At 41.1% G+C, this 20,154-nt stretch overlaps 1 protein-coding gene across 2 annotated transcripts; it reads right to left on the bottom strand.

Moving 5' to 3' along the window:
- Positions 1-5,672: 5,672 nt before the first annotated feature.
- C4H3orf33 (chromosome 4 C3orf33 homolog) lies at positions 5,673-20,154 on the bottom strand. Of its 2 annotated transcripts, none has more exons than XM_052180414.1 (5): positions 19,991-20,154; positions 18,496-18,555; positions 17,108-17,255; positions 12,514-12,674; positions 5,673-7,429 (listed from the first exon to the last, which is right to left on the bottom strand). In XM_052180414.1, the coding sequence occupies exons 1-5, from the start codon at positions 20,102-20,104 to the stop codon at positions 7,028-7,030; spliced, it is 885 nt and encodes a 294-aa protein (XP_052036374.1). In that variant the 5' UTR covers positions 20,105-20,154; the 3' UTR covers positions 5,673-7,027. The 2 variants fall into 2 exon arrangements, with proteins under 2 accessions (XP_052036374.1, XP_052036376.1); XM_052180416.1 differs by lacking the exon at positions 19,991-20,154 and adding an exon at positions 19,665-19,971.

Raw genomic sequence — 20,154 nt, 5'->3', positions numbered from 1 at the left:
AGGGGAAAAAGAGTATCTCCTGGCATTTTTACACATGCCTGCAATTGCAGCTTTGCTCTCACTCCTCCTCACTGCTCCCCCCTTGCTCCTCCATTCCTCCGCCCCCCCCCCCCATTTTCCGAGTGAGCACAGTTTGCACACAGCACTCAGTGTGCCGCAGCAGGGAGAAGATGCAGGTAACAGACATACAGCTCCAAGCTGTAAAATAAATGTAAGCACCGAATAAAGGACGTGTGGGCTGTGTTTGATAATAAAAGCAGTAAAAAAAGAATTATAAAAATTATATATATTAACATGATTTATGCCATTAACTTTCATCAATTTGTTGGGGCCAGGAAATAGACCATAAGGCACTAGTTCTTGACATTACTAATGCTGCAACCCTCTAATACAGCTCCTGTTGTGGTGAACCCCCAGCCATAAAGTTATTTTTGTTGTTACTTCATAACTGTGATTTTGCTGCTGTTATGAATCAAGATGTAAATAATTTTGGACATAGAGGCTTGCCCAGGGGGTCACAGGACCCACAGGTTGAGAACTCCTGCTCTAAAGAGATCCTGATTATGGATTTTCCTTCTCTCTGTCTGTATTCCTGTAAGTCTACAATTAGGGAAATGAAGGAAGGATTATCAGTTTGAAGCTAGCCTGAACTACATACTGAGACATCATCACAAAAAACATTACATCAGAACTCCACATAAATATTAGCAGAAAAATGTCCTCAACCTCCACCATCTCCTCAGACAGTGTGGAAGATTCACTCTGCCAGAACTGGACTTCTGTGTAGGCCGCTCTCTACTGATGTGATTTGAGAAGCCCCAAGATGCTCCTAGGACTAAGCAACCACAGACCTTTCTTCTTCCCAAGTTCCAATTTGTATTGCAAGCAGGTAGTGTATTCTGCTGTGACCAGTACTCAGGGTCCCTCCCTCCCTCCCTCCCTCCCTCCCTCCCGCCCTCCCTCCTTCCCGCCCTCCCTCCCTCCCTCCTCTCTCCCTTTTCTCATTATTATTATTATCATTATCATTATCATCATTATTATTATTTTGGTTTTTTTTTCGAGACAGGGTTTCTCTGTGTAGCCCTGGCTGTCCTGCAACTCACTCTGTAGACCAGGCTGGCCTTGAACTCAGAAATCTGCCTGCCTCTGCCTCCCAGAGTGCTGGATTGACTCTCATTTTTTTTTTAAATTTTGTTTTGTCTTTTTGTTTTAATACAGGCTTGACAAAGCAGGACAGACAGACTCAGGTTAAATTATGGGAAGAGAAAGTTGGTCTTCGCCTCCGAGTCTGGTTGAGCCCCTTAATTAGCCGAGAAGCAAGAATGACAGTAAGCAATGAATTGCTTAAGGCCTTGCTGCCTTCCCAGATGAAAACCTCACTAAAACCCATCTTGTGCAACAGAAGTGGCTTCCAGTTTTATTTTATTAAGCTACAATTGTAAGGCACCTCTGGAGTCGCCCTATAATCTCATTCAGTTAAAAGGGATAGAATACGGAGGGGTTCTTAGCAGCCTTTGAGATATGACCCATTAGCCACCAAAACGGTATATCTAATCAATGCTAAGGCATCTGATCGCATTCTCCCTTGAAGAGTCCATACTCACACTTGGGGAGGTCTCATTATTTCCCTGTGTATCTGTTAACTCCTGGGCTTTAAGTTTTACCCCTGTAGCCTACATGATAGAAGGACAAAATTGACTCCCACAGGCTGTCCTCTAACCTGCATATATGCACTATGTTATATATACATGTGTGTTTCTGTTTCTCTCTCTCCCTCCCTCTCTCTAATGTGTATGCACACAAACACACATACTGAGTAACTTTTTAACAGAAAAGAAAAAGACCATGGAGACAATAAGGAGACTCTGTCTCTCTTCCTTTTCTGGGTGTTGTGTGGGAATGTGCATTTAGCAGCCAAGTACTGACAATTCTGGGTTGTGCACACATGTATATTTTTTATTCTTTATTTCTCTTTTACTTTGCTCACCATTAATCCTAATAAAGCTGATGTTGCTGTCAATATTTCACAGACAAGAAGTATGACAAACTGGGCCTGGTGACCCATGCCTGCAATCCTCTACTCGGGAGTGGAGACAGAAGTCCAAAGTCATTCTCAGAAACATACCAAGTTTTAGGCCAGCCTGGGATACATCAGCTCCTGTTCCAAAAAGCCAGTAAAGAATTGTACATGGTGATCTGTCCCTGGGTTCTGGCAACTGCAGCGGGTTAGGTTCAGCCAGCCACTCAACCTCAAAATGCCAATGAAGAATAAGCAATGAGAAAAGGCAGAGAGATGAGATTTATCTGATGCAGCCATGTTTGACAGAATAGATAAAGGAGTCTAATGACCCAAGTCTGTCTTCAGGGCACTGGCAAGAACTTCTTTTCTCCTTTGGTTATTTTTGAGACAGGATCTCTCTACATAGCCCTGGCTATTCAGGAACTTACTTTGTAATCCAGGCTGGCCTTGAACTCAGAGATTTGCTTGCCTCTGCTTCTGCGAGGATTAAACCCAGCAGGAGCTTTGGTTTAAATTGAAGACAAGTGATATGTATAATTAAATGGTCCTGGTCAAGGTGTGGTCCCACTGGTTATTGCCTTCATTGTCTTCAGGGTGGTCCAAAGTGGTTGTTGTAGATTAAGAGAACAAAGTGGTCTTCAGGAGATTATGTCTGCTACGGTGTCGGCACACTCAATCATAATCACCATCGTGTGTGGGGTGGGGCGAAGGGAGTCTTTCCCATGAGGTTTTTCTGTACCTGGAATCCAAGATAACTACAGAATTAGAACAATGATTTGTGTCTGTCACCTCTGCCTTAAAGGTGGATGACATAGGTTAGACAAACTCTCCTTGAATGATTAATGTAATGCCTCGAACAGTTAAGCAGATAACACAACATAAAAGAAACAGGCACAAGATGAAGGCACAAATCAGGCTTTCACAAAGCTTTGGGTTGTTCTGTGAGTCCAAGTGAGCAGCCAATGTTTTTAGCAAAAGCAACTATCAATAAATAACTGTTTTGGCCACAGCCTCAGGAGCTGCCTCCCTCAAGGCGTCTGTGAAAAGGTACCAATGGCTGTCGCTAGCATATGGGCAGTCCAACAGATTGTTTACAGAAACCTTTTACAGGGAAGCCAGAACAACAGGTGTCAAATCACCCTCTTCTCCAACATATTGGCTTCTTTATAGAAAAATAAGCATTAGAAGGAACTCTAAGAATAGAAGGATTGAGAATGGAGAGATGGCTCAGCTGTTAAGAGCACATACTGTTCTTGAAGATTTGGTTAACAGCATCCATGTGAGACAGCTCACAACTGCCTATGACTCCATCTCCAGGAGAAACTGGTGCCTCCATAAACACCCCACAACACATGCACGTACCCACAGATAGACACATAGACATAATTTAAAATATTAATAATTAATTAAATATTAATAATATTGATTTTGAATGTTTACTTTTTTGTAGAAATGTTCAACACCTGACTAACACCCTAGGGAAGATATGTCTACTTAATTTGTCTCAGGTCTCAGCATGAATGTCTCTGGATCTGCTAGAGGAGGTCAGAGAGTCACACTCCTGTTTCTGCATGTTTTATTGTACTGTTGTTTTGTTTTTAATTTCTTTCATGAGTGTGCCTAGGTACCATGTTTAAGAATGTCATGTTTTGAGTCACGGCAGAAGCAACTAGTGCAAAGACAAGGAAACTGAGCTTAGTTCAGCAATCTGGGATAAAGGGGACTTTTTCCAAATGGGCTGTTTAGAGCTGGCCCCAGAGACAAAGTTCCAAAGTGTCTGAGGTTATCCACTATATCTTGGCTTTTGTACTATCAGTCAAACTTATCTGTAACACAGTCCAGTGATAAAGCCAATAAAGTGGATCTGTGATCCCAAAGAAAACTGCCAGCCAATGAATTTTCTCCTCCAGAGATCATAGGACCTTCAAGGTGTTACCAGGTAGAGAACAAGAAGTCAGCCATTGGAGTCCATTTAGGAATCTTCCTGCTCATTTTTCCTTAATTTCCCTGTATCTAGGGGAGATTAGATTGGTTGAATGGTCTGAAGAGCCTGATTGTCCCATGTCATACTCTAAAAGACAACAATGTAGTAGCTAAAATGTCAGAGGCAACTGAATTATATATGCAAAAATGGAAAAGAAGAAAGTACAAGAACTTAGATGTTAATTTCTCTGTAAAAACAAGACAAAAGTTATTGAGGTATTAGGAGCAGGAAACTACAATATAACTTTCTATTCCAAAAAAAAAAAAAAGGTAGGATAAAAAACCTACATTCACACACAGATACTATTGAATCTCTGGGAACTCAATGAAAATTAATAGCACTTAATGTCTAGGCTCAGAACCCTCTTAGGTTTTAACAAAGAGTCAGGAAGCTGGCAATGCTAAATACACAGCATAGACTCTGTGGTTGTTTGAATGACAGAGTCCACCCCCCCCCCATAGGCTCATATGTTTGAATACTAGGTCCACAGTTGGTTGAACTCTTTGGGAACCATTAGAAGGCTTTGTTGGAGGGGGTGTGTAACAGCAGCCAGGCTTTGAGCTTTCAAAAAGCCTTGCCATTCCCACTTAGCTTTTTTGCCTTGTGACTGTGGATTAAAATATAAGCTCTCTGCTACTGCTCCAGGACTATGACTGTCTGCCTGATGCCAGGCCCCCACCATGATGGTCATGGACCCTAACCACTTACAACCACGGACCCCAAATTAAATTGTTCCTTTTATAAGTTACCTTGGTCATGGTATATTGTCAATGTTGAGGTCTGTGCCTCCAGCATAGCTGTAGCCATTTTGTTCTATGTCTGCCAGCTATTTCATACTGTTGCCTACCAGTTGTTGACAGAAAAATAGCTTGACTCAGAGCAGGGTCATGGTGACCACATACCCTGTTATGTTCTGTATGTTATGAGGTTTGTTAATCTTAAAAAATTCCACAACTATAAGCTTTAAGTAGGGCTCATGAAATTTAAAGTCAATATGAACTGTTATATCTAAAATGGCTTGCGTCAGGGCTGACCACTGGGCATTACTTCCAGCACTTGTGTATGAGCTCATTGTGTGTTTTTTGTTGTTGTTGTTGGTTTTTTTTTTTGTGGTTTTAGCCTTTATAAGGTGACATAGAAAAATGTTTGGGGTTGTAATCTCAGCCCTCAAATTCCAAGCTATGGCTCTCTAATAGATTAGTCTTTGGGTGTGTGTTCAATAAACTATCCCTGTCTGACTAAGATCAGTGTTAGTGGTTTGTGGGGTGACTCTTGGACCCCAACAGTCAAGGCAAAAGGAAAGTAACCAAGACAGATTCCTATAGTATGCATTCTGTCGGTAGCCAATTCTCTGGGCCTGCTACGTCTGACTTTTCTTGGTATCACTTTTTTTTTTTTAATTCTTCTTAACTTGGCATTTAGAAGGCAGAGGCAGAGGTAGGTAGATTTCTATGAGTTTAAAGCTAGCTTGGTCTACAAGGTGAGTTCCAGGCCAGTGAAGGTCCTGTAACGAGACTCTATCGAAACCACAAAATGAATAAACAACAACAACAACAAAAAAAAACCCCAAACTTCCCTTTTATATAGATTTTTGAGGATGTTAGCCACTCTAATTGGCAGCACAAACCTGGAATAACTGTTGTTGGCCTAAAATGAGGCAAACCAAACTCTCATGCAATAGCCAACTTTATTCAGAGCATCAGACAATTTATACTCTGAGGGTTAAGAAGAGTCATCTGAGTAAAGTTTATAATCACAAGGTCATGTGGCAAAAACATGTTTTCCAAACAGGCATATAAATAAGTAACAATATCCAGCTGTAATGAACACTCTGGAGCAAGCTCAGTCCTATCTGCTATGACTGGGAGAGGCACAAGAGCACATTTCAAAAGCAATTTAGTGTTTTTGAAGAAACTTAGGTCACAGGACTCTTGTCTTGTTTTCATGGATATTTCTCACAAGCATCAGTCCCTTGAAGGACTCCATTGTTAGACCATGTCCCAAAAGTTAGTAAAATATTGTTGGGCTCGTGAAAAAGGCTTACATTGCCAGGAAGGTTTTAATGCATACATTAAAGTGGTTTAAGGGTGTTTTTGCTTTTGATATTTCTGATTTTTAGATTAAGTCTCATATTAATTAGCTCAAATTGGTCTTGAATTCTGTAAGAGCCAAGGATAGCCTTGAACACCTTATCCTCCAGTCTCTACTTACCAAGTCCTGGGATTACGGGCACATGCCACCACAGGCAATTCCATCTTTACTATCAAGGCAGATTACTACTCTCTCATGTACCTCGGAGTTGGAAGGCAGGTAGTTGAGAATTGAGGAGTCCAGGGGCTCAGTGATATCCTGAAGATCCTTCCTTTCTGACCTCTGTGCTGCGGTTCTCATCTTTGTCTTGAGGGCAATCCTCTTATCTAACAACAGGATGAAGGCAGCTGTATTTATTACGAGGAATGGTGGCCATGCCTCTCAGATCAGTGGTCCTCACTCAGCAGGAGCTAGAAAGGTGCTTGGAGAAAGAGTGACCTCAGAAAGACAATCTTTTTTTTAATTCCTTTATTATAGAGTTGATAAAACTGAAAAACAAATGTTAAATATGGCTGCCCTAAATAACTAATATAAAGTCAACACTTACACCTTCTCTTCAGACATTAGCACTATAGGGCTAGTAATGTAGTTCTGTAATGGTGTGCTGCTTGACCAGAGTGCCTGAGGCCCTGAGTTCAGTCCCTGGCACTAGGGGGCAGGGAGGAAGAAGAAAAAGGCCAAACATTAGTTCTGCATATATACATCCTTCTACTGGGTAACTTTTTACAGTGTGTAGCTCTTTCTAAAAGTATATGACACTGACCATAATTCATTCAAATTGATTCTGATGTTAACAATGGATTTGATGTTAACTGGAATTTTGATGAGACTGGGATTTTGATCACCTGAGGGAAATTCCCTTTTGCCTCAATGAAAATGGCTCACACAGTTCGGCATTACTCTTCTGGGGTTACCTCAGACCTCAGAACGCATCATCCTTTCCTCCGAAAGTGTAAGCGGCTCACAAATTCTCTGAGTTTCAGAACTAAAGAGTAATTGCTCATGCTGTCCTTCCAGCTGCTGTAAGCCCTGTGCAGGCTGTCATAATAACCGTCTTTGGTGGAGCTGAGGTCGTCTCCGGCTGTTTTTAAATCATTGCCCTTTGTCCATCTCTCTCTCCAGGAATCTTTCAATTTTCTAAAATAACTTTCTTTTTCCGACTCTTCCTTCCATATTCCTTCTCCTTTCTTTAAGGCCGCCAATTCCGCTTTAAGTAAGCTTCTGTGAATTTTCCAGTGTGTTTTTGAGTCATAATTTAGCCCTTTAACAAGGACAGTTTTACCCAAGCCTCTTCTCAAAATCTCCTCATTCAGATTCACGTTAAAATATCCACCCTTGAATAAAATGGAGGAAACTGATTACTTAGGTAGTGACTATTGTGGTTATTATTCCCATAATATCTTACTTACCTTAAAATGAAACAATTTTAATTTTTTAGAGAAGGCAAGAAAATTAAAAAGAGGTACAACCACTCTGGAAATCAGTCTGGCGGTTCCTCCGAAAACTGGGCACCTCACTTCCAGAAGATCCTGCTATATCACTCCTGGGCATATACCCAGAAGACTCCCCACCATGTAATAAGGATACATGCTCTACTATGTTCATAGCAGCCCTATTTATAATTGCCAGATGCTGAAAAGAACCCAGGTATCCCTCAACAGAAGAGTGGATGCAAAAAATGTGGTATATCTACACAATGGAGTACTATTCAGCCATTAGAAACAATGAATTCATGAAATTCTTAGGCAAATGGATGGAGCTAGAAAACATCATACTAAGTGAGGTAACCAGACTCAAAAGGTGACTCATGGTATGCACTCACTAATAAGTGGTTATTAACCTAGAAAACTGGAATACCCAAAACATAATCCACACATCAAATGAGGTACAAGAAGAAAGCAGGAGTGGCCCCTTGTTCTGGAAAGACTCAGTGAAGAAGTATAAGGCAAAACCAGAACGGGGAAGTGGGAAGGGGTGGGTGGGAGGACAGGGGGAGAAAAGGGGGCTTATGGGACTTTCGGGGAGTGGGGGGCTAGAAAAGGGGAAATCATTTGAAATGTAAATAAAAAATATATTGAATAATAAAAAAAAAAACAAAAATCCACCACCACCACCACAAGCACCACCAACCAAAACAACAGCAAAAAAAAAAAAAAAAAAAAAAAAAAAAAAAAAAACATGTAACACAAAGGTCACATATTTGTAATTTGAGCATTTGTGAGGATGAGGCAGGAGGATTACTTGCTTACTCAAGTTCAGATTGAACTACAAAAAAAGAGATGCTGTTTTGAACAAAATGGTAACACAAAAAAAACAGGGAGCAGAAATACCCAGAGTCCATGCAAAAAGCTAGGCCTGGTAGTTTAGGCTCTTAATCCTAGTGCTAGGGGGCAGAGACAGGTGAATCCCGGGATGTCACTGGCAGCCAGCCCATAGGCCAGTAGGTGATCTCTAGGTTCAGAAAGGGAAAGGAAAGGTGCAGGGTAATGAGGAAAACCCCTGACATCAAACTCTGGGCTTCACACATGCACACACAGGAGTGCACACCTGTATACACGCATGAACCTCCCCTATACACACACAACACACACAACAACAATAACAACACCAACAAAAGGGGTGATGCCCCTAAATCAACTATTGCCACATTGAAAGATTTTAATTTTTGATATACTACATTCATGTAAGCCTCACTCAAAGTCAACTGATTCTCATTGACCTCTAATGCAAAGAAGCACAGAAATGATGAAGCATTCAAAGGTGCTGTTAACTCGCTTGGCTTTGTAGAGAGAAAAATGGAGCACATGATTTACACAATGAGAACTCACAGCAAAATAAAGTAGACTAAAAACTAACAAACAAGTCATAATGAACAGAATAGCATTAAATTGTTAACTTCGAAGTCCAAGGGTTTGGGGGCTCCGGCAGGTAGTTTTTCTTGTTTGTTTTTTAATGTCTAAGAGTGTTTTTCCCTCTTGAATGCCTGTGCATCGCTTTCATGCCTAGTACCTGCAGAAGTCAGAAGAAATCATCAGATCCCTTGGAACCAGAGTTACAGCTGTAAGCCTCTACTTGAGAGCTGTGTCCTCTGCAACAATAGCCATTACCCTTAACTGCTGAGCACCCTCCAACCCCAAGTATATACATTTTAAAGATATCTACTCCACATAATTTTTGAATCTTTACCTTAAAATTTTCATTTCTGGAATATGTCACTTGTAATCTAATCAATAAGTGATTCCCCACTGTTAAAGTAACTTTTTATCCTCTTGTAGTAATTGTCCTATCCAAGGCTTACTGGGGAGCCTGCTAACATAGGCCTAGTCCTGGAACCTTCTGGCTTCCATAAAATCTTATCCAGGCCTAGACTATTTCAGCCTCTGAGACTACCTGATGAATAAGCTCACCCTTTCTTGTTCTTTCTGAACGCTGGCTGGCTGGCTGGTTCAACTCAGCTGTTCAGGCTCAAACTCCTCTCCAAACTGACGGATTCAATCTGGATTCACTCTTGGCTTCTGACTTTTTGTTCTGCTTGGCCTCAAACTAACTTTGGTAACATGTTCTAATCTTCTGGTTCCTTCACACTCTCTGGCTTGTTCTGTCTTCACCTGTGTCTAGCTTGTTCTCTCTCTGAAACCTGTCTCTGTACAACTGTCTGAGTAAAACCACACACCCCCACACCCCCACACCCCCTACCCCACCCCCACACCCCAACTCCCAGCACTGCTCTAAGTAGCTTCTCTTTCCTCTCTCTTCCCCTGAGAGTTTATCACATCCTATTCTGTCAGGTCTTTCTCTGATTTATCACTTTGTCAGCCACCCAGTTAGACAGCAAGACTGCTTCCTTCTACAAACTAACTTTATCTTTATTGTTTGGGATCACAGGTGTGTACTAAAGGTGTGTCTGTGTTCCAGCCAAAGGGATTTAAGTTGTGTGCTGAGATACACTACAACTAGAAACAGGTTTTTCTGGTAAATAACATAATCTGGGGTTCACAGTGTAATCAAATATCCTGCAACACCCCCCCCCATAGGAATTCATAGGAATAAAGCAGATCCTGTTTTATTCTAACAAAGCTAATGAAAATCAAGTATTGATAGCTTCATTTTAAAGTAAGTCATGGGGATGGAGAGATGGCTGAGCAGGTTAAGAGTGTTTGCTGATTTTGGAGAGGACTGGAGTTCAGCTCCTAACACCCACATACAGAAGTTTAGAACGGTGTGTATCTCCAGCTCTAAGAAGGCCAACACCCTCTTCTGGTGTCTGTCTAGTGTCCACACACACATGTGCACACATGTAGACACACATATACATAAAAACAAATCCTAAGAAAAGCACAACATAACAAAACACGTGCTTCCCTCACAATCATGTGAACCAGAGTTGGATCCTAGCACCCACGTGACAGGCCAGTGTTTCACACTTATAACTTCAACACAGAAGGGATTCTATGCCTCTTGTAGCAGGTTTATCCATGTGCATGCAAGTACACCACATACACACACACACACACACACACAAACACACACACACACACACACACACACACTCACACACACACTCATGTGCACATAATCTCAAGCAGACAGATGCACAAACACACGTGAACACATGAGCACATACACATTTTTAAAAAGTAAATCACAATTACTGAGAAGTTAATCTATAACATCAAAGTGCCTGGCTTAAACATGGGACTATTTTCTAAGACTCTACAAAACTAAGTAATCCTTAGGAAAAGAAAAAGGGTTTAATACAAAATTAAAAGGAAAACATTATTTCTCTAGGTACGGTAAATTTAGGTTCACAAAACAAAGGAGTCATACATGGTTTATTATATTTGTCTCAGTTTTAAACATTCTATAAGCTCATTTCCTTGAGCCAAACCACACAACTAAGTTTCAGTCTCACACATTAGTAGAATTCAAGCAGGAGAAATAATTGAATCACACAATGTGCACAGCATGGTTGTTCACATGGGAAACAATAAGGATGTGGAATGAAGGTGTGCTTTAGAGCCAGGAAGAACTCTCCCTTCGGTTAGTCTGGGCAACACAATCATCACCCCTTAGAGTCCTACCTGTAATGGAGACCAGCAACCCCACAGGAATAGTTTCCCTGTGTACAAGAATAACGTGTATGGAGTTTACTTTTACAGCTTCTGTTGTGAGCACACAGGATATTGGAGCAGATGGAGCAGTATTTACCTGCGGAAACACCCTTGCCCTTTGTAGAAGACTTTGTTCCAGTTGCCAAGCTACACTTCTGAATTGACTTCTTGTAACAATAACTTGATATAATAACTCATGCATATGTAAATATATAGGGATGATCATTTAGTTAGCAAAGACCAAAATCATTAATAATTTAAAAGTTTTTCTCCTTTCTTTATAACTTCCTTTTTGTATCTTATTTACTTATTTATTCTTTTTTCTCTGAGTAGCTGTCCTGGGACTTGCTCTGTAGACCAGGCTTGCCTTAAACTCACCGAGATCCCCCTGCCTCTGCCTCCAGAGTGCTGGGATTAACCAGCTGTATCACCACCACCACTCGGCTATTTTTATTATTTTTCAATCTACATGTACTTCTATTTTATGTGTACAAGTATTTGCTTGTGTGTGCGTATATGCACAGCACGCGTGCCTAGCGCCCTCATAGGCCTGAAGAGGGCCCTGGGTCCCGGGAAATTCAGTTACAGACCTTTGTAAGTGGCAATGTGGTTGTTGGGAACTAAACCTAAGACTTCTACTAAAGTAGTGAGTGTTCTTAACCAGTGAGCCCTCCCCCCAGTCCTATCTTTTTAGTTATTTAATTTAAAAATATTTATTTGTCCTACTTTTATTTATGTATGTGTGTACATGCACCTGAGGAGCCTGAGGAGTTTGATCCTGTGGAGTTGGAGTTACAGGTGCTTGTCAGCTGCTTGCTGTGGGTGCTGGGAATCAACTCACGCCCTTTACAAGACCAATATGAGCTCTCAAGCACGTGAACCATCTTTTCAACCATCCCCAGGCCTTAGTTTTTAAGTTTTAAGATTTAAGCGCACATGTGTGTGTCAGTGCCCATGAGCACCAGTGCCCATGGAGGCCAGAAGAGGGAACTGGATGTCCTGGAACTGGACTTACAAGTGGTCATGACCTGTCTAAAGTGGGTGTTAGGAACTGAGCCCAAGTCCTCCGGATGACCAGCAAGGGCTCTTCATTGCTTGACTCACCTCTCCAGCCCCTTTATAAATCCTATCTGACTAAAATAAATATCCTTAAATTTTTACAATGAGGTTTATATATGAAACACCTAGTTCTTTACATATAATCATGATTGGCAGCTTGAAATGCTCATTATAGATTCAAAATGTTAATTAAATGTTTAGTCATGTTAAGAATGGAAGATGCTCAGTAATTTCTTCACACTACTTACCTTGTTCACTAAAAGGTAGCAAAAGAGTGCTGACTCTTCCTTTCCAAGGAGCTGGAACCATAGCAGCTGGGAAGGCTTCAGCTCTTTCTGTAACCACGCCTTACCGGTTTCAGTGAGTTCTACTCCAGCCAGTTTAACCAGCAAAACTCCACATGGTTCTTCTAAGAAAGTAATATAGAAAGCAATTTAGCTTCAAGAGCAGACCACGATGCAAATTCCAGTCATTTCCCTCCAAGTCCCGGACACCTAGAACAATGCATTGTAGTTATTTATAAATACTCAAGCTTTAAACCTAGGACCACTTATTTTTTTATAAATATTTCATTTATAATTATTATTATATATAACTATTATTATTTATAAATATATTTCAGGCTTGTTTGTTTGCTCATTTGTTGGTTTGCTTGCTTTTTGATACAGAGTTTTTCTATGTAGTTCTGCCTGTCTGAAACTTGATATGTAGACAAGGCTGGCCTCGAACTCACAGAGATCCACCTGCTTCTGTCTACTGAGTGCTAGGATTAAAGGCCAGCAACCGCCCTGACCAACTGGGCCCTGAAATTTTAAAGCTGGGTTTCCGCTTCCCCCGTTGTCTTTGGTTTTGACAGTTGATGAGACACGGCTGGTTGGCGAACATAATGCTCTGGCTGCCATGCCTCCCCACCATGACGAACTGTATCCTGTTGAAACTGTAATGGAAAACAGACCTTTCTCCTTTAAGTTTCTTTGGTCAGGTATTCGTGTCTCAAGAACACGTAAAGCAACCAAGACAACAAGCAACAGTGCTCGCTGTGAGTCTGACAACCTGAGTTCTGTTTCCAGAACTACAGTGAAAAGAGAGAGACCCAACTCCTGAGAGCTGACCTCTGACCTCTACAAGTGTGCTGTGGCACATGCATGCCCACACTCAGATGTACACATCACACATACACATGCGCGCGTGTGCGCACACACACGCTGAAAGAAATTATATACTTAAAATATATAGAGACTTACAAAGAGGTTAAAATAAAAAGGTTAATTTCATCTATTTCTAAGTGAAAAAATTTTCAACTTAAAAAGATGTCCAAAGGCACTCACTGCCAACCCGCTTAAGTTTGAGCCCCAAGACCCACATGGTAGAAAGAAAAAATTGTGAATTTTCTTCTGACCTCCACACCTATACTGTGAGATATACCCCCTACACACACACACACACATATAAATAAATAAAATTGAAAGTGTAGTTTTAAAACAGTTTTAGACAAGGTCTCACTGTGTTTCTCTGACCAGCCTAGACCTCTCTATGTAGACCAGGCCAACCTCAAACTTAAAGAGATTCTCCAGCTGATAAGATTTAAGACATGCACCACGTCACTTAGCAATGTGGTTTTGTTGCTAGCTTGTTTGTTTGTTTTTAAAATAAATCCAAAAGAATTTTATTTGTGATAGTTTACTTCTGTTTAGGATATAGTCTGACTAAAAATAAGACATCCTCAAGTATCACAAAGGAGCACTAGAAATTTAAGTCACAAACCACTGTTATTTCTGAAAATTTAAGGAATCATGTAGAGTACATAATTACAAATGAATGTTCCTACACATATATTCTTTGTATCATTTTTTTAAATAAAAGATGTTCTAAAACTTAGTTATGCTGATAACAGTAAAACAGACTTGGGTTTCTTAAAATCTGTCCCCTAAGTTTCAGGCGAAAAAGCAACAGTGAGCAGGGTAATTGTGTCCTTAGCAAAAAGTATTCAATACAAGTAATATGTAATTAGATTAAGACAGAGCATACAACACAGATTGGGTGATGATGTGGGGGAAGTTACTACAATGCCTGCAATCCTAACACTCACAAGGCAGAAACAAGTCTTAGAACTTAGATGACCGTAAGCCATTGATATCAATACATTCTGAGGGCTCTTCTAATGTTTACAGTTGCAGTATCACCAGTCTTCCACTAAGAGCTTCTCCTGTCTGTGAGACCAGAGACTAGGTGACTAAAACTTGAAGTGGATGTCTGAATGCGATTCAACACTATCAGCTTTAGTATTAGTGTCTCAGTTCTTCACAGAACAAAGGCCACCAGGTTTTTATCTAATGAGGAGATTTCTTATTGCACACTCAAAGTATAATACAGCCAATAAAAATAAAGTCATATGATTTAATAAACCATCCATAACAAATGCATGATTAGAAGAAACAACAGATTTTCACCAAAACCTTTGACTATTTTTTGGAAATGTAACTGTTACTTTTAAAAGCCTGTGATATTTGGTTGGGCATTTTAGCCTGCAGAGAGAGGCAAGACCATCACAAGTTCTAGGCTACATTAGGGTACATAATGAGTTCTAGGCCAGCTAGGTCTATAAAGTAAGAATTTATCTCAAAACAATAGCAAAAGAATATTATTTCTATATTTAATAATTTTTACATTTATTTATTGTGTGTGTGAGCAGGTATATACATTGCCACAGCACACATGCAGACATGAGAGGACAACGGGGAGTAGCCAGTTCTTTCCTGTTATCATGTGACCTGAGAGGTTAAACTCAGGTCTTCAGTATGGTGGCAAATACCTTTACATGCTAAGTTACCTCGCCAGCCCTCAACTGTCTATCTGTTTGGGTTTTTTAGTTATTACATTTATTTACTTACTTATTTTGTGTGTGTGTGTGTGTGTGTGTGTGTATTTGTGTGTATGTACATGCACATGGAAGTCAGAGTATAGCTTGTAGAGTCATTTCTCTCCTACCATGTATGTCCTTGAGATTGCACTCAACTAGAAAGGCTTGGAAGGCAGTACCTTAACCTGCTGAGCCATGTTGCCTACCCATCATGATTTTTTTTTTTTTTTATGGATTTGGTTTTTTCAAGACAGGGTTTCTCTGTATAGCTCTGGCTGTCCTGGAACTCACTCTGTAGACCAGGCTGGCCTCGAACTCAGAAATCCGCCTGCCTCTGCCTCCCAGAGTGCTGGGATTACAGGTATGCGCCACCACTGCCTGGCTCCATCATGGTTTCTAATCTCTAATTATTTTTAGATTTGTTTCTGTGATAAGAAATTTTTGCCTTTCTAGTTCTTCAATAAATCTTTTAAAAATTTTAAGATTTATGTGTATGAATGTTTTGTCTGCATGTGTCTATGTGCACCCATCCTTGGAGGTCAGAAAAGGGAACTGGTGTTATAGATGGCTATGTGCCATCATGACCACTGCTGAGATGTCCTAAATCACATCTCCAATCTCCTTAATAACCTTGCATGACAGTGATAGTTGTGTTCTAACATAAAAGTTATGATAACAATTTTTATGGTAAAATAGTCTTTATAGCTGTTATAACTTAATAGTGGATGATAGCTGTGTTAGATTATAATCATCATGAGAGCTGTTATACATATTAGCCATGATAGCTGTTATGACATACTAGTCATGAGAGCCATGATATGACAAAATAGTGCTGGGAATTGAACCCCGGTCTTCAGGAAGAGCACCAAGTATTCTAAACCACTAAGGATTCTCTCCAGTCTCCTTCAATAAATCTTGCATAGAAACATTTTTAAAAGTCCAATCCGCATTGGATGGGATGTCACAGAGATGCTAGAAGGTAGCAGAAAGAGTAACACGGCTCTAGTAGAGAAGGCTAAGAGTACTCCGTCAAAAAGTTAGGGTTTTACAGATGAACACAGAATCAGGGAACGGAGAAAGTAGTCAAATGAGGGCAAGAATATGGACAGCAGGGAAAGCAGAGAACGACACAGAATGGTACTGTCCCAGTGACAAGCACCATCAGCAAGGAGTCTGCTTCATCGCCACACCCTTGATTGTTCTTGGTTTGTTTGTTTGTTAATAGTGTTACCCTACATATCCCTGCAGTCATGAGATTGCATCTGCAGGCAAAGTGCGTATGTGCCTGGGCTCTTTAATATGAAACACAGTTAACTGATAATAAGTAGAAAAACAATGTGACTCCTACTACACTCTAGTCTCCTTTGGCTTTCAACCTTTCTTCACTATATTTCAGGTGCAGGAGGCTTCACATAAACTGCCAAAAGGTGTGGACTCATTCCTCCCTATGTTCTTCCAGGCTTGCCCACTCAAATGCTCAGGCTGTGATGATATAACAACTCCTCAATGGGGCCCTGTCTGACTACTGTATGTGAGCGTATTTCCTTAACCCTACTAGGCCGGAATACTTATGTATCCTGGGACTCTCTGTCTTCACTGAGGTTCGGACAAGTTTTCACATGTATATTATTAATCTTCTACAAGGGTTGTAAACGGCAACATTTACAAGGGCTGCGTTTGTTCAGCTCAGCATTATACACAATTATCTTAGGTCCTAGGCCATAACAGATTGTCATCATTTGTGGTGTGAGCAGCCGACTGCCTAGATGTAAGACTGAGCAGTCACCTAAACGAAGGAGAGAACTCTAGAGCCAAACTAAATAGCTTCCTGTAAATCAGACCATGGTTTAGATTTTCATAGGTTACGGAAAGTAATCAGAATTATAATATTTTGGCTGCTTTATAAACAGCATCTAGGTACTAAATGTCATAATGATCACTACAGTGGTTATCCAGTTTTACAATTCTTGCTTCTTACTTACTTTTCCATGAAGATATGAAGGGTAAAGTAATAGGTACATGTTCAATTTCTAGACCATACTCAGTTATCTGCTGTAACCGGCCACGTAGTTTAACTTTCTTTCTTATAAATTCTACTGGAATATCCGAAGAGGTTGTAAATTTTGATGTCTGTTGGTTGACAAAGAAGAAGATGCAATTTTCACTTAAAATGAAAATAAAATGAGAAGATATCTAAGCATTTAGCAAGAACACATGGCCATTGAAAAGTTTTAACTTGGTTCTTAATTTGACACTAACACTTTAATATTTAATCAAAACTGTTTATAGGGCCTGGAGAGATGGCTCAGCGTTGAGGGCACTTGACAGCCTTGCGGTGGATGGAGGTTTAGTTTCCAGAACCAAGTTCCACACACTCTCTTCTGGCTTCTGGCACACACAAACTCACACATGCAAAAACAAATACACATAAAAATAACAAATAACTTTAAAAACTGTCATAGAGACTTAAAGTTTACTACTTGCTATTTCCTATGTCAAGCTACTTTATAAAAGATGGCAAATGTAAATTTTGAGCAAAGTTGTGTCAAGTTAAATGACATCTAACTGGCAAGACATATTTTTATTTTTTAAAATCATTTAGGAGACAAAGCAAATTCTGCTGACAAAGGCCAGCACCGAAACTTTACACCCAACAGCTACTTGGTACCCAGAGTTATTAGCTATTTTATGCCACAAGCAGCACACATCATGGCTAACTCAGAACTTTACATGACACTGGACTTGTTTCTTTCACCAGGAAAGAATATTTTACGCTATAGCATACTTTCTCTGCAAGGCAGAAGAGCTGTATCTAAGTGCTGGGGAAAGGTCTCTCAACTAGAATTGAATTTTTAAAAATTTCTGTTTAGTGGCGTGTATGTGTGTGTGTGTGTGTGTGTGTGTACGCGCGTGTGCACACAGGCTGCATTGTACATGTGGAAATCGGAGAACAACTCTGTGGAATATGATCTCTTCCACCTTCATGTGGTTTCTGGGATCAAACTCTGGTGTCCAAGGTTTTACCCATTGAGTCATCTCAAAGCCCCAGAACTTCCTTTTAATTATGATTCAGAAAGACCACTCTGGATTGTATGTGTGTGAGGGGGCATACATATACTTATATGTATTTTGTTTTCAGGTATTCATCAAGTCTTAGAAATATGATTATGTGAATAGTCTGTCGAATTAAGTAAGTAAAATTCTGCACATTTTTATGGCTCTAAAATAAATTCTCTGTTCTAAATCTTAACCAAGATCTTAAAATATGTTTGTTATTCTACAATACAATTTAAAATCTTCCAGTCTGAACCCAAGCAGGCCGGAGTGAGACCGAGCCAACTGTCTGTTGCCTGTTCCATTGCGGACTCACCAGTCGAACGCTCCGTATCAGTAACATCATCCCAGCTATGGCCATTCCAGTGCTGATGTGCTACAGGAGGAGACTGAACGATTAGTTCTCACCAATTATCATTTACAATAGTCAGTGCACGAAATTAAAAGAAATCAGAGACTGTCCTCGTGACCACTAACAGTTCAAATAACATAGATGCCTCAAATGGTGGCTGGACTCTTCCAAACACATTCCTTCCTAGTTCTTCCTTAGCAATCTGTCACACACAGGGATTTAAGTGAATGATTTTCCCTTGTCTGTGAATTTCTTGAATGCACCAATGGTCTTGCTTCTAGCCTTACATCTATAGTGAATTATGTACTTAGCAGAAAACCTTAAAATACAGCATCAGGGCAAATATATCTGGTAAGTGTTTGTGTAAACGGTTGAACATTAATATTAGTATAGTAAGTAACAATGCATGTGTTTATTTAGCACTTAATGGCAGGTACCAGACTGCTCTAAAGATGGCGCTACAACAGCATGTCAGCAGGCATGGCCTTGGACCTCATGCTGCCTAGCTGCAAAGAAAGCCTTTGCAAAGTTCAACTTCCTCCAATTCTCAGCAAAATTCTTAAAAGTTGTTGTTCCTTCCAAATGCATTGTCCTGGCTTTCGGCGACCCATTTTCCTAATGATCTGTCTGTCTCCCTGTCTGCCTCAGATTGTGTTTCTGCTGCCTTCCACTCCCCGGAGAATCCCCTAGGCCTCATTTCTAGACTGTCTTCTGTAACTTTCTGCAGCTGTTTCAAAATGTTGGTCAAGACTAGGGCTTTACCCACTCCGATTTCCCTTGAACATTAAATTATGCTGTTACCTCAAACCTACAACCGTGATTTAAAGTCTAATGGTCTGTCTTCAAGATCAGCCTCCAAATTTTATTGTCCAGGAGCTCTACAGCTTTTCACAATAGATCATTTACTGCGACTGCTCCATGTCAAGGAACCATCATCACTAACAACCTAGGGGCACCTCCCTCCTGGCACATATCACCACCACAGGGACCTTAGCAGTCCTTTCTCTGGTATTAATCTGGCCGTTTAAGTGTCTCTTCGATGACTGAATTTCAGTGTCTTCTCTTGTTTCACTTAAAAACAAAACACGACTGGGGATATAATATAGTTCAGTGGTAAGCACTACAATGCTTACCGAAGTTCGAACCCCAGCCCTGGAACAAACTCCTTAAGGCTCTGCTCCGTCAAGGCCTCTGGGGCGTCTCTGCTCTTCCTGGGTTTCCAGCTTGCCATACTGAATGAGGAGCTACTCCTGGACCGGCCCTGTGCTGTCCCCAGCCCCGCGCGAGCCTCCGGGCCTGAATGCTGCCACCGGGACGGCAAGGGAGGCGGCAAAGGAGGCGATGTCGCCTCCACTCGGCCACGAGTGTGGCCGGGCTGTCATTCCGCCCCTGCGGGTCCTCTTCGAGGCCTCCCGCGATCACCCCGCTCAGGCTAGCCCACCCCGCCCGGCCGTGGCACCTGGACAAGGCGCAGATGGTTGTCCGCCCATTGCGACACACGCGTCACCAAGTTGGCCTCCCCTCGGTCGCGGTCGGGCGCCTGTGACCCAAGGCTCTCGGGCGGCCCCGCCATGTTCTGGCGTCCAGCGAGCTGTGCGAGCTCCCCGCGGTGGGCGGCAGGGG

Source organism: Apodemus sylvaticus, chromosome 4 (assembly GCF_947179515.1).
Source record: "Apodemus sylvaticus chromosome 4, mApoSyl1.1, whole genome shotgun sequence".
Taxonomy (NCBI): domain Eukaryota; kingdom Metazoa; phylum Chordata; class Mammalia; order Rodentia; family Muridae; genus Apodemus; species Apodemus sylvaticus.
The sequence above is the reverse complement of the archived record's forward strand: the minus strand, read 5'-3'. Positions and strand labels throughout refer to the sequence as shown.

Excerpts from the sequence above, each read along its gene's own strand:
- C4H3orf33 (XM_052180414.1), bottom strand. The coding sequence starts at position 20,104 with ATGGCGGGGCCGCCCGAGAGCCTTGGGTCACAGGCGCCCGACCGCGAC. Across the intron at positions 18,556-19,990 it reads ACCATCTGCGCCTTGTCCAG|CACATCAGCACTGGAATGGC; the intron begins GTGCCACGGCCG and ends CTCCTCCTGTAG. Across the intron at positions 12,675-17,107 it reads CTTCATATCTTCATGGAAAA|AAGAACCATGTGGAGTTTTG; the intron begins GTAAGTAAGAAG and ends TTACTTTCTTAG.